The sequence below is a fragment of the Bos taurus genome, chromosome 24 (genome assembly GCF_002263795.3).
Source record: "Bos taurus isolate L1 Dominette 01449 registration number 42190680 breed Hereford chromosome 24, ARS-UCD2.0, whole genome shotgun sequence".
Taxonomy (NCBI): Eukaryota; Metazoa; Chordata; class Mammalia; order Artiodactyla; family Bovidae; genus Bos; species Bos taurus.
In genome coordinates this window covers 58,053,270-58,068,488 of record NC_037351.1, presented here as the reverse complement: position 1 = coordinate 58,068,488, position 15,219 = coordinate 58,053,270, and the positions used below count along the sequence as shown (strand labels likewise).

The 15,219-nt window shown below is 45.4% G+C and overlaps 1 protein-coding gene across 1 annotated transcript in view; it reads right to left on the bottom strand.

Moving 5' to 3' along the window:
- OACYL (O-acyltransferase like) overlaps positions 1 to 14,025 on the bottom strand; it is a 68,111-nt gene extending 54,086 nt beyond the window's left edge. Inside the window, exon 1 of the mRNA XM_010819015.4 lies at positions 13,942 to 14,025. Within this exon, the coding sequence (XP_010817317.3) occupies positions 13,942 to 14,008 (67 nt within the window). The 5' untranslated portion in view covers positions 14,009 to 14,025. The remainder of the gene's footprint in view (positions 1 to 13,941) is intronic.
- Between the last annotated feature and the right edge of the window lie 1,194 nt (positions 14,026 to 15,219).

The window sequence follows — 15,219 nt, the reverse complement described above, 5'->3', positions numbered from 1 at the left end:
TTTCTGAGGCACAGGGAGCTCAGGTCACTCGCCCAGGGCCACATCGTTGTTAAGTGACAGGACAGTGAGAAATCTGAAGCACAGAGGTGATAAGTACTATACACTTCAATGCAAATCTACTTCTGTTGAATTGCTAGCAAGATTCAGAGCTGAGTATTCAAACTAGCAAATGAGAATCAGAGCTGTGTGTTCAAATTCATTTTAATCTTAACCTCTAACTTTTTGCCCCCTAAAATACACAAAAAGACCCTGTTTTGGTTGTCAGTTCTTATCTGCAGCTAAAGATATTGATCTTCCTTAGAATGAGTGGGGAGAAAACCCAAATACAGCTGGCAAATCACACAGCAGTTCTGCCTCTGTTTCGACTAATGACTGGGCTCCTGAGATATAATGCAGAATCAGGTTGAAGCAATTGCATTTGGCTTACGTGAGTGCTCTTTAAGAAAGTAGTTTGTTATTTTGAAGGCTTCCCGGCCATAACTGGGAAGATGGTCCCTGCTGAGCTGCCGAAGGGAACCTGACCTTCGCTGTGAACCCTGTCCTCTTCTGTTCTGCTGCGCTGGCCGCTTGGGCTTAACAGTGGGTGTCTGATATCACTGGCCTCTATTTTATGGTTCTGGGTTATTGCCAGAATGAGTATAACTGACTCTTCCCTTTTCCCTCCCGTGGGAGTGACTCCCCTCAGCTCTGACCACACTCAAAACCTTAGAGCTGGTGTCCACGGTCACTTACAGCCAGTGATCATCTTTTAAGCTAAACAGCCTGAATCACAAGATTGACCAAGTCCCTCCCCTTCTTACAACACCCCCAAGGCACCATGAACAGAAGTTAAAAGGTAGCTGTCAAGGGAGAGGATGTATCTACTGTATTAATAACTTGGATAAAGAATTGTATTCAGAAAAGAAAAATTGTATTCAGGACCTCCATGGTGGTTCAGTGGGCGAAAAATCCGCCTGTCAGTGCAGGGGACACAGGCTCAACCCCTGGTTTGAGAAGACCACACATGGCATGGAGCAGCTAGGCCCGTGTGCCAGTACCGAGCCCACACGCCTTAGAGCCGTGCTCCCGCCAGGAGAAGCCGTCGCACCGCAGCTAGAGAAAGCCAGCTCGCGGCAACAGAGGCCGCCTGGCTCAGCCAACAACAAATAAATCAATACAATTATAGTTTTAGAAAAGAATTGTATTCAGATCATATAAAGAACCTTAGAAATCAGAAATGTTTTAAAAGTCAAAGTAACTGATTGAAAATCTGCTAAGGATATGAACGGGCAACTCTTGGAGAAGGAAGTCCAAGTAACTGATGATTATGAGACTCACATATTATTTAGCAAATAGAGTGTATATACGATAAAATATGAACAGAAATTTTAAAATCAGTATTTTAAAAATTTCTTCTCAGGTATTGCATAATCTCAAGCAGGAGTTGGTGAACCGGGCCTGCCTGTTTTTATACGTGATTTTCTTGCAGTACAGCCATCTCATCTGTTTACCTATTACCAACGCTGCTTCGGTAATGCAGACAAAACTGAGTAGTTGCAACGGAGACTGTAAGGCCCACAGAGCCGAAAATATTTACCGTCTGTTTCTTTAGAGAAAAACCTGGCAGATCTCTTATCTAGAGCCAGGATTCTCAATCCTGGGCAGACATTAGAATCACCTGGAGCAACTTTTTAAAATATGCTAAGGCCCAGGCTTCCTCCTCACAGAGTGACTTAATCGGCCAGGGGAGAGGCGAGGGCATTAATTGTTTTTTCAAAAGTTTCCAGGATATAATTTTTTTTGCATCTTATTTGACATTGTTCCATTTAGTTAATAGCTTCCCCCCCTTTTTTTCCTGTTTTTTTTTAATTATCAAAGATTGGAATTGTACAGTATTGAGAAGTGTAGGACAAAATACAATTAGTGGAGGGCAATTGTATCTGCAAATTATGTTGTATTAACCTGGTCATTGTTGGGAAATAAAAGTCATAACAGACCTTAAAAAAAAAAACTCCCAGGAGATGCTCTGTGCAGTCAGGCTTGATTGCAATGCTCTTTCAGATCATTTCCAGACTTGAGCTCAGTTTAAAAGGCCTTTCGTGACCAGACCTGTTTCTCCAGGCTCATCGTCCCACACCCACACCCGTTTCCTCTGCTCCATTATACAGGAGGCACCAGGCCCGCACTTGCCTGTCTTTCTGCCTGGAATGTCCCTCCTTCCTGTCTGCCCCTCCGACGCTGAATCACCCTGGGAGTCTGGGGCGGGGGATGGTCCGCTCCAGGAAGCCGCCCAGACTCTCGCCTAGTCCAACACGCTGGAAGGCCTGTCACCGCTGGCCGTCTCCCCTGTGACGGAGGGGCTGTGCCTTCATCCAAGCACGTTTCAGACCAAGAGGTCAATAAACATTCACTGAATTAATTGCCTTAAATTTTGAAAAATGTAAGTTCGAATGCCCCAAATCCAGCTCCACAAATGTAAGTTCTTCTCTGTGTCAAGAACAAAACTGGATGTACTTATTGGAAACACATGTGCGTGCTCAGTCATGTCGGACTCTTTGCAACCCCATGGACTGTAGCCCACCAGGCTCCTCTGTCCATTGGGTTTTCCAAGCAAGAACACTGCAGTGGGTTGCCATTTCCTTCCCTAGGGATCTTCCCGACCCAGCGATCAAATCTCCGTCTCCTGTGTCTCCTGCATTGCAGGCGGATTCCTTACCGCTTGAGCCATCTGGGAAGACCCTTATTAGAAATAGACTGCATAATTTCCAAATTCCCTTCTTCATCACTAAGTATCCCAAACCTGGTAGCCTAAAGTTTAAGGATCTGGAGCTGTAAGAGCCTGTCTTGACCCTTGGATGAGTCCCTGCAGGACAAACAGAGAGAGATACCTAATTCTTCATTTGAGAAGATTAAACTCTACTTTTCTTTCCAGTTGGTGTTTTGTTTCATAAATGGATTGGATTTATGGTTTTCTAGCTGAGGTTATTTTGCATGCTGTGGACATTTCCAATTAGATTTACTTCCTTTCTGATTATGAATTCGAATGGACAGGTTGTCCTTTTCCTGCCTTACCCTTGATTAGTTTCTGTCAACATCCTGAGATGCCAGCCAGGGGCCCCCATCCCGATCTAAATACACTGTGATTTTCATGGGAGGGAGGGATAGAATAAACTAAAGATTAATTCCACCTGCTACTTCAAATCACACGCCGGTTGTTCCAAGTTTTCATTTCCAAAAGATTAAAAACAGTTCTGCTGAGCTAATTGGCAGACACGTTTTCTGTCTTGGTGATGATATGTGGATATTAAAATGCAGAAGTGATCAATTTGTGGCTTTAAATGGAGGAAAAAAAGACCTTGGTCAGCGATCTTAAATTTTAAAATATGAATGCACCTATCTATATCAGGAAGGTGAAGGCAGCAGAAGCTTCTAGAATGCTCAGCCACAAACAAATCCTGAAAGCATAAGTCATCTTGAGCATCTACTGCTGCTGCTACTGCTAAGTCGCTTCAGTCGTGTCCGACTCTGTGACCACCAGGCTCCCGAGTCCCTGGGATTCTCCAGGCAAGAACACTGGAGTGGGTTGCCATTTCCTTCTCCAATTCGAGAAAGTGAAGTCGCTCAGTCGTGTCCGACTCTCTGTGACCCCATGGACTGCAGCCTACCAGGCTCCTCCATCCACGGGATTTTCCAGGCAAGAGTACTGGAGTGGGGTGCCATTGCCTTCTCCGTCAGCATCTACAGAAAATATTTATTAAGCACCTACCAGATGGCTGTGTTACACCGGAGATTTTTTAAAACTAGAATTGAATAGTCCTTGCTCTGCGGCTGATGCACATAAATGCTAAGCATCAGTTGTCAGGGATCTCCTTGTGGATAAAAGATAAGAATGTGCTATTGATCTGATATCCAAGTTCCTGAATCAGGCTCTTTGCAAACGTCTCCTGGCAGTCCACCTTGCATCTGGCCAACTATTAAACTTGGACTATAACGAGAATAGTATGTATATTAGTTTCCTGTGATTGCTGTTACAAATTATCACAAACTTGGTGGCTTAAAACCACAGAAATTTGGACTTCCCTGGTGGTCTAATGGTTAAGAATCTGCCTGGTGCAATGCAGGAGACCTGGGTTCGATCCTTGGTTTGGGAAGATCCCCTGGAGAAGGGAATGGCTACCCACTCCAGTATTCTTGCCGGGAGAATGCCATGGGCAGAGGAGCCTGGTGGGCTACAGTCTGCCGTCGCGAAGAGTCAGACACGACTAAGCCACTAACACTTTTCACAATGTTAGTAGAGGGTGCTGGTTTGATCCCTGGTTGGGGAATTAAGATCCCACATTCTCAGGAGCAACTAAGCCCACACATGACAACTGCTGAGCCCCAGGGCCACCACTAGAGAGTCCTGCCCTGTAATGAAACATCTTGCATGATGCAACAAAGATCCTGTGTCCCCAACTAAGACCCAGGACAGCCAAACAAATGATAAATAAGTGAATATTTTTTAAAAGACACAGAAATTTATTCTCTCACAGTTTTGGAGGCCAGAGGTCCAAAATCAGTATCACTGAGCCAAAATCAATGTGTCAGTACAGCTGTGCTCCTTCTGGACGCCTCCGGGGAGAATCCATCATCCTTTGCCTCTTCCAGCCTCTTGTGGCTGCCAGCGTCCCTTGGCTTGCGGTCATGTCACTCTGATCTGTCTCTGTGGTTGCATCTTCTCCTCTGTGTCAAACCTCCCTCCTCCTCGTCCCTCCCTCTTCTAAGGATCCTTGTGATTGCATTTCGGGTCCACCTGGGTAAGCCAGGGTAACCTTCTCATCTCAGAATCTTTAATATAAACATATCTGCAGATCCCTTGGACAGAAAGGAAATCCAACCAGTCCATCCTAAAGGAAATCAACCCTGAATATTCATTGGAAGGACTGATGCTGAAGTTGAAGCTCCAATACTTTGACCACCTGATGCAAAGAACTGACTCATTGGGAAAAGACCCTGATGCTGGGAAAAACTGAAGGCAGGAGGAGAAGGGGATGACAGAGGATAAGATGGTGGGATGGCATCACCAACTCAATGAACATAAGTTTGAGCAAACTCCAGGAGATGGTGAAGGACAGGGAAGCCTGGTGTGCTGCAGTCCATGGGGTCACAAAGAGTCAGACATGACTGAGCCACTGAGCAACAACAGCTTGTTTCCATATAAGGTAATATTCACAGGTCCCAGGGGTTAGAATGAGAGGTCTTTGGGGATCTAGGTTTCAGCCTACAACAACATGGATATTTGAAATCCAGTTAACCCAGAAATTTCAGTGAAGCCCACGCTGTCGCCCTTTCTGTATTATGAGCTTTTCTTGGTTTCAGCATCTTTTCTGACCCTAGCTTCAGCACCAGTGGAGGGGGTGGCCTTGAATAAAATGCCCTCCAGACTGACAGCCAGATGGGAAAAGAGGCAATGTTCTGAGAATTTAAATCAAGCAGATGGTCAGTCTTCCACTGAGGACCAGAGATCAGAGGCAGGGCTGGGGCCTTGACTGGCTAGCCAAGTGAGTGGCCCTGTGGCCCGCCCCCTATACTAAGCCTCGGTTTTCAGAAGAGAGGATGAGACAGGAAATAATCACTCCAAGAGATAAATGATGAAGCCAAAGGGAGGGGGTGATCAGTCAGAGTAGGAAGATGAGCAACACAGCCATTAGAGTGGGCTGAGGGCCGAGGGCCGGGAGAAGGGACTCGAAGGGTTAGGAGAGTTTTACAGCAAAGGCAGCTGCTTGGGGAAGATTTCAAGGATGTGAGGAGCTTGGAGAAAACAGGAAATGAAAAACCCTGCCAGCTGCCCGGGAACCAAACCTCCCTCCATCCGTCTCCTTGTTTCCCTGAGGAGCAAAGTGCAGGAAAATGCAGACTTGATGTGAAACCATTGGGGCCTCAATATGCTGAGCGGTTTTAATTCCGTATAAATCGACTCCCCCTGAGAGGCCTCCCCTGCAGAGAGGGCTGCAAATGGGTCTGCTTGGACTCGATGGAGTGGCCGTGGGTGGGCCTGGGACATCACAAGGAAAATGAGTTCCAAGACCTACCTGAGACCGCTTGCTTTGCTTTTTTATTTTCATCTCAGATAATAAACACATGATTTTTTATTCTGGAGGGTGGTTGGTTTCGAGAGGCCATAACTCTCTGTATTTGTTTCCTGCAGCTGTGTTAACAAACACCACTAACTGGGTGGCCGGACACAACAGAAGTTTTTTGTCCCATGGTTCTGGAGACTAGAAGTCCGAAATCAAGGGGTCAGGAGGGTTGGTTCCGTCTAGAGGCTCCGGAGGAGAATCTGCCGGCAGTCCTTGGAGATCCTTGGCTCTTAAACACACCCACTCCTTCTCTGCCCTGGTTGTTAGGCAGCATTTCTCCCTGGGTGTCTGTCTGTGTGTCTGTTTCCTTTTTTTCATTTTGTGGCCACACCACACGGCATGTGGGATCTTAGTTCCCCAACCAGGGGTCAAATCTGTGCTCCCTGCAACGGAAGCATGGAACCCTAAGCACTGCACCACCGGGGAATTCCTGTATTTCCCTCTTATAAGGACATGAGTCATTGGATTTGGACTGTCCCTAATGTGAAGAGCCGACTCATTGGGAAAGATCCTGATGCTGGGAAAGATTGAGGGCAGGAGGAGAAGGGGGTGACAAAGGATGAAATGGTTGGGTGGCATAGCTGACTCAATTGGACATGAGTTTGAGCAAACTCTGGGAGATGGTGAAGGACAGGGAAGCCTGGTGTGCTGCAGTCCATGGGGTTTCAAAGAGTTGGACATGACTGAGCAACTGAATAACAGTCTGGCACTGACCTAGAGCCAGACATCCTGGAATATGAAGTCAAGTGGGCCTTAGAAAGCATCACTATGAACAAAGCTAGTGGAGGTGATGGAATTTCAGTTGAGCTATTTCAAATCCTGAAAGATGATGCTGTGAAAGTGCTGCACTCAAGATGCCAGCAAATTTGGAAAACTCAGCAGTGGCCACAGGACTGGAAAAGGTCAGTTTTCATTCCAATCCCAAAGAAAGGCAATGCCAAAGAATGTTCAAACCACCACACAATTGCACTCATCTCACATGCTAGTAAAATCATGCTCAAAATTCTCCAAGCCAGGCTTCAGCAATACATGAACCATGAACTTTCTGATGTTCAAGCTGGTTTTAGAAAAGGCAGAGGAACCAGAGATCAAATTGCCAACATCTGCTGGATCATGGAAAAAGCAAGAGAGTTCCAGAAAAACATCTATTTCTGATTTCTTGACTATGCCAAAGCCTTTGTGTGGATCACAATAAACTGTGGAAAATTCTTCAACAGATGGGAATACCAGACCACCTGACCTGCCTCTTGAGAAATCTGTATGCAGGTCAGGAAGCAACAGTTAGAACTGGACATGGAACAACAGACTGGTTCCAAATCAGAAAAGGAGTACGTCAAGGCTGTATATTGTCACCCTGCTTATTTAACTTCTATGCAGAGTACATCATGAGAAACGCTGGACTGGAAGAAACACAAGCTGGAATCAAGATTGCTGGGAGAAATAGCAATCACCTCAGATATGCAGATGACACCACCCTTATGGCAGAAACTGAAGAGGAACTAAAAAGCCTCTTGATGAAAGTGAAAGTGGAGAGTGAAAAAGTTGGCTTAAAGCTCAACGTTCAGAAAATGAAGATCAAGGCATCTGGTCCCATCACTTCCTGGTAAATAGATGGAGAAACAGTGAAAACAGTGTCAGACTTTATTTTTGGGGGCTCCAAAATCACTGCAGATGGTGACTGCAGCCATGAAATTAAAAGACGCTTACTCCTTGGAAGGAAAGTTATGACCAACCTAGATAGCATATTCAAAAGCAGAGACATTACTTTGCCAACAAAGGTTCGTCTAGTCAAGGTTATGGTTTTTCCTGTGGTCATGTATGGATGTGAGAGTTGGACGGTGAGGAAGGCTGAGTGCCGAAGAATTGATGCTTTTGAACTGTGGTGTTGGAGAAGACTCTTGAGAGTCCCTTGGACTGCGAGGAGATCCAACCAGTCCATTCTAAAGGAGATCAGCCCTGGGATTTCTTTGGAAGGAAAGATGCTAAAGCTGAAACTCTAGTACTTTGGCCACCGCATGCAAAGAGTTGACTCATTGGAAAAGACTCTGATGCTGGGAGGGATTGGGGGCAGGAGGAAAAGGGGCTGACAGAGGATGAGATGGCTGGATGATATCACCGACTCGTTGGACATGAGTCTGATGGAACTCTGAGAGTGGTGATGGACAGGGAGGCCTGGCGTGCTGCGATTCATGGGGTCACAAAGAGTCGGACATGACTGAGCGACTGAACTGATAGCCCCACCATAACTTGATCACATCTGTAAAGATCCTGTTTCCAAACAGGATCATGGACCACAGTGCCAGGACTTGGGGTTTCAACATATCTTTTTGGAGGACACCGTTCAACCTGTAACATTCTCCAAGTGGGGATTCTAATCCAAGCCAAGGGTACCACCAAGTAGCTTGTGAGCCGTGGTGGAAGAAGCTGCGGGCCTGGAGAGAAGCAGCAGCCACGTGCTCGGGGAAAGTACAACAAGATTACGGAGAGATGGGACCCTAGGAGGGTGGAAACTGGAGAACACCGTGAGCCATGGAGAGACCTGCAGGAATAACTGATCAGCTGCCTGGTAGGACGGAAGACACATAACACGGCTTCAGAGTCTCCTTTCAATGGTGTTTCTATTGTGTGTTCTGGTCATCTGCTCATTATCTGCTCTTTAAATTATGTGTTAAAACATTTATACCAAGTGCCAACACAGAAGAGCATAAACCCTTCTTAGTTTCCAGGTGAAAAGAGGAAAGATGGAATAAGCTAAGATATTCAGACGGGAGACATGAAATCATTATTCTAGAACATACATAATAAAGCCAAAGGCAGGAAGTCCCCAGATTAGAATGAAAGGGTATATGGATATATAGATATACCTCTATCTCCATATGTATTTAATAAGGATCACATATTCACTAAGGGCTTCCTAGGTGGCTCAGTGGTAAAGAATCTGCCTGCCAATGCAGGAGAAGCAGTGTTTGATCCCTGCATCAGGAAGATCCCCTGGAGAAGAAATGGCAACCCACTCCAGTACTCTTGACTGGGAGATCCCATGGACAGAGGAGCCTGGCGGGCTACAGTCTATGCAGTCGCAAAAGAGCCAGACACGGCTTAGAGACTAAACACATTCACTAAACGAATTCACCATTTTGTATTAAAATCTAATATTAGAAACACAGCAAGGAAAACAAGTAGGTGTGGGGGTGGAAAACCAAAGCGAAGATAGAACAAAAGGGAAGGAAAAACAGGAAGAAATGTGGTCCCGGGGCTGAGACCCTGAGCTCCCAATGCCACAGACCCACGTTTGATCCCTGATCAGGGAACGAGATCCCACAGGCCACAGCTAAGATTTGGCACAGCCAAATAAATATTAAAAACAAAATAAGCTATGTCTCATTAAAAATGTAAATATCATTTTAAAAATAATAATACTCCTGTTATAAATTCCATACATAGCCAATTGATGCTCACAGAATGCTTTCATTAATTTTTGCCAAATTCTCATTTTCTGTCGCCAACCTATGATTATGCCTATGACACCAATGAGTGTCATCCCCACATAAATGGTGGGTGATATTTTTGTCCATCCTCATGAGTAATGCGGATGTGAAGCCAGGAAGATATGCCAGAGCTTCACCCATTCGTCCAGGATGTGAGCCATGTTTTTGCTGAATGACAGTTGTGGGTGCTATTTATAATGTGAAGGCTATAGACATAACACACAGTTTAAGTTTTCATTTGTAGCATTTTCTCCATCAACTTCTGAAGTCTGGACAGTCAACAACACAAGTCCTGACCTGCAGGGATTGCTGACTTGCACGGTGAATAAACTTCTGCCGCTAACTTCAAGCCCCTAGCCTGCCGTCCCCGAGCTTGAGCTCGGAGGTTCATGGCCAGTAGCCCAGCAGTACATCTCCACCGCACAGGCTCGTTTGGGAGTACAGATGACGGGGACTTCCCTGAGGGTCCAGTGGCTAAGACTCCACACTCCCAGTGTGGGAGGCCTGGGTTTGACCCCTGGTCAGGGAACTAAATCCCACAAGCCGCAACTAAAGGTCCCACATGCCATCTTCAGTGAATGACTGAAGATCCCTCGTGCTGTGGCTGAGACCTGGCGCAGCCAAATAAAGAATATAAATTAAAAATTAAAAAAATTTAAAGAGTACAGATGATGGCCAGATGCAATACAACCATTAGGAAGTGATGACTTTTGAGTATTCATTCCTTTTGTTCTTAACATACTCTGCTGCTGCTCAGTTGCTTCAGTTGCGTCCGACTCTGTGCGACCCCATAGACTGCAGCCCACCAGGTTCCTCCGTTCCTGGGATTCTCCAGGCAAGAACACTGGAGTGGGTTGCCATTCCCTTCTCCCTAACATACTCTACCCAATTGTTAATTTATGTGATTTAACCCTTAAAAGTCCCTGCGTTGGACATTCACCTTAAACACTTGACCCCGGCTAGAGCAGACTGCTGAGCGGAGAAATTAGAACATTTTTAAGCTGCTGCAGACCCTCACACTCTGAGAAGTACAAGCTCTCTACTTCATGGGTGGGAAAACTTGTTGAGCAAAGTGAACGGCTTGGCTGGGGCCAAGCACATGGCTGGTTCTCGGCCTAAACAGGACGAGAGCCCAGGTGCCAGGCCTGCTGGCCCAGCAGTGTCTGTGGGGCAATGCCTTGTTCCTGAGACGGGGTTCTGTTTACAAGGGAGGGACAGTGAGGAAAGGAGCCGTGGGAAGGCGCAGGCAGAAAGAGGTGGAGAGAGAAGACAAACCCCCGTAAGGAAGGACGATCCTTGAGTTAGAAAGAGGTGAGTGTTAAGAAGGAAGATAGTTGACACCACCACGGTCAAGGAGAAAGAAAATGGAGAAAGAAATGACCAGTCGGCAAAGAAGCTGCCAGAGATCTTTGCGGCTGCAATTTTCATGTAAGTGATTGAATGTAGATTGTTGAGGATTGTGGAGTATAAAAGCAAAACAAGAGGTTCCCTGGTGGTCCAGTGGTTAAGAATATCCACCTTGCAATGCAAGAGATACCCGTTCAGTCTCTGGCCTGGGAGGATCCCACGTTGCCTTGGATCAGCTAACCCTGGGGGCCGCAGCTACTAAGGGATCTCTCTAAAGCCCACGGGCCACAGCTAATGAGGCTGCCACGGAAACTGCTGCAGCCCGCAGCCTGGGCCTGCGCCCCACGACAGAAGGAGCCCCACAGCGAGAGGCAACCAGAGAAAGCCCGAGCGCAGCAACAAAAACCCAGGGCGGCCAGAAATAGACAAAGGAAAAACAAAAAATCAGAAGCAGAGGGGCCAGAACGCTGGCCTGAGAATGCCGGCAGAGGTGGGGGATAGAATCAGACAGGGGCCCAGAGGGTGGCAAAAGGAAAGCCTTCAAATAGCGATGGTTGGAGTCTGTTCTCTTTAATGGAGAAGGATGGAGGGAAGGACGCACGGAAACCTCATCTTAGAGTCGTGCTCCTGGACTCGTCCCTTCCATAAGCTCCACCCTCTCCAACCCAGCCTCCTCCTCCAGACTGAGCGTCTGTCTTAGGCTCTAACACCAAGCTCTCCCCTGTTCCACAGCAGCAAAGGCACCAATTCCCTTCTGCAAAAACAAACACGTCTGCCTGAATTTCAAGCACCCTCTCCCTCCACTTAATTCCTCAGACCCCACCCATTATCAGAGGTTCTGCTGGTGTCATCTCTGTGCTTTGGATTGGGGATGGAGTTTTAAAACATTACTATGCAACATTTAATATCTTAAAAAGGCACAAAGGAAAAAAAAAAAAACACCTGTGTTGCAGTCGCCCAGCTTAAAAAACACAACTTGACCCTGATGGATCCCCAGTGACATCCCTACTCTCAGCACCCCCACTGCAGGGCCACCTCTAACCGAATGTGGAGGTTATCGTTCTCATGCATTTCTTTCCTTTTGTACCAGGTACGTATGTCCCCCAAAGCAATAGAGCACCTTAACTTGAATTTTTGAAACTTTACCTACTATATATATATTCTTCCACGACTTTTTTCCCTTGATGTTATTTTTGCATATTCCCTTCATATTGATACATGTGTTTCTGCTTCATTCTTTTTTTTTTTTTTTTTTTTGCTGATGACTATTTTTGGTCTTGTTTCTCTGGTTGCTGTTTATTTGGGGCAGTAATTGAAAATGCAGGCTTGGGAATCAGATGACCTGGTTCCAAATCCTACCTGCATCACTTATTTTGGCAAGATGCTTTGCATCTTTGTGGCTCACTTATAAAACAGAGGCGAAAATAATGTCCTCCCCATGGGTGGGGAAGGGCGTTAGGACTGAACGAGAGACAACTCTTGCTCTGGGCCGGGAGCAGCACTCGCCATGTACACATACTCTCTAAATACTGACTTTCATTATTTTTCCATCCACATGACTGTCAGGAAAACCACGCTGAGAACAAAGGTCAGAACCGCGTTCTACGCTCGAAATCTCAGACACCCCGTCAAAGCAACGACGCCAAGGGCGTTGGGGATGCGCTAGAACGAAACTCAGTCACACCGCCAGATAGTAGTATTCACCCACCCACTGATGGTCTTCTGCCCCATTTATTCACATCAGTCAGCTCTTTCTTGGACCATTCGACTTTGGGACACTTCTACAACTAAAAAAAGAAATAAATAAATAAGGTGTCAATGTCCATGTGCCTACAGATGGAACACCGTAGGTGCACGACCAGAGTAACGTACGAGACAGATAAAGCACTAACAAGACTGTGACTAACGATGACAATGCCTCCCACCGTCACATCACCAGGACTCACCGAACCCTGATGGATTTTCTTGGCCAGCTTATTGGGCCTGTGTTTGTCAGAATGTTCTCTGTCAATATTACCAAGTATTACAGAAAAACATATTCAATTCCAAAATAAAACTTGAAGATGGCTATTGAATCCATTGGATACGTATCACCCTATCATTTCATTAACTACAAGAACATATAATTTGAAGTAATTGCTTCAAGTCATGTGCCATTTTGAATTACTCAATATTAGATCAAAACTTTTGTTTATCTTTAATATGTATATTATGTTCCTAATTGGGTTTCCCAATACAAAGTAAATTATTCATGTGTTAAATGGAAATGAAAATTGCTGTAAGAATGTTTCTGGCTTTGGAAAAAGTGAGTTTTTACATTTTTCCTCCTTAGCGGTTTACATCAGCATCAAGAAGGAATCATTCTCCTGGAGAGGTTATCCCACTGAAAATGAATCTGATTTCTTGCCACTTTCTGACAGGAATGTATATGTCCCTTTAGCTGTGAAAATAATTCTGGAAAACTAACAAAAAATAAAATTACTGCAGCCTGCTGTCCATCCATATCGCATGCAAAGAGGTCTGGCTACAATCAAATTTATTATACACAATCCGAGCCAATATGTTCACCAAAATACTCCTCAGAATTTACCATCAAACATACAATGGGCAGACCTGTTTCCTAAACAGTGAAGCAATTCTTTTTCAAATGCAGACTAAATGTCTAGAGAAAGAAATAAACCAAGCTATCTCATACAGTGGTGAAATGTTATCAACTTCAAAAATAGTAAACAGCATCGTACAATTTACAAATAATCGTCATCTCATTGAGAAACTGGTCCTCATGAAATTCCTTCTGGCTGGAATTAATACCACTCTCTCTAGTGCCTTCTGAAGTTAAAATTCCTTCTTCCTTCTTGATTCCTGGTGCAAATTGTAAATTGAGCATCTCTTGTCTTTCCTATTTGGTCCGGGGTTTTTAATTCTCAAGAGCTTTTCTAGAACATCCCAAGTCCAAACCTGTCTGCCCCATGTTCAGCTACCCAACGGGCCAGGAAAAACCTACTTACTTCTTAGAGCATATTCTTTGGGCTCCACTGAATTCAGATCAGAAAGGAATTCTTCAAAGTCCTGCATGCACTTGAGAGAAACATTTCTTGCAGGAAAAACAAAAGGCAACTGAAATTGAAAAGAGAGGAGACAAAGCAGCAAAGTCAGGGCCATCTTCGGTGAAGACCTTCGTCTGGCAGGGCAAAATTTCCCTCCTAGACAAGACCTTGCATTTATAAAACACCAGACCACAACGTGTTGGGGGGAAATGTGACATTCTCGCGCTTTAACGTGCAGAGACAAGCTGTGTCTCCTCCGCCACCTGCAAAGCGGCCGCGTTGAACAAACCATGGAAACCGATTTGTGTACGACTTGTTATTGTTGAGTAAAATCGCCCTGTGGATGTGGGGGCCGCTGACCACCTGGCTTCCTTTAGTTATGCGGATTAACATTTCCAGTTAATGGGGACTAGCCTAGACTTTCTCGCGTTAGATGCCTTGTGTACATCTCTGGGTTTAACAAATAAGCGAATGGAGGAAGTGAGGTGGCAGGGTTGGGTTTTTATCCAAGAATGAGTGTGAATCCAATCTATAGAACGTTCAGGAAATGCTAAGCAAAGAAGGGCTTCTGCGTCATCATCTGGGCATTTTCTGCCTCTGTTAATATGTTTGCTGGATTTGAAAGCCACAAGTGGGAGTGATGAGCCTCCCCACGGAAACACCGGGTATTGTGGTAGGACAAATAAACACCCACTTCATCCCAGGGGGCTTAGGATGCACGTCCGACGAAGCAAACGATGCTGGAAAAGACCAGGGTGACTGTGTTCATTTACCTTAAAAAAGTATGAACTGTGTGGATCCGGATTTCTCATGGTATAGATACTTTCTTTCTAGGAAGTCTGTCCTTAAATAATAACCTCTCTAAGTGAAAGTCAGTCAGTCGTGTCCAGCTCTTGGTGACCCCCTGGACTGTAGCCCGCCAGGCTCCTCTGTCCATGGGATCCTCCAGGCAACAATATTGGAGTGGGTAGGAATTCCTTTCTCCAGGGGATCTTCCCAACCCAGTGATCGAACCTGCGTCTCAAGTCTCCTGCGTTGTCAGACAGGCTCTTTACCACTAGCGCCACATGGGAAGCCGTCTGACCTATAAAGACCCTTAATAAATAGTGGCTATTGTGATTTATTATTATTCTGTTATGGTTATTATATAAAGAGAAAAGATTCAGGCGCAGAAGCAGTTAAAGTGATACAGGGTGAATAGTTCTTGAAAAAAATAGATCATTAGCTCCAAGTTACAAA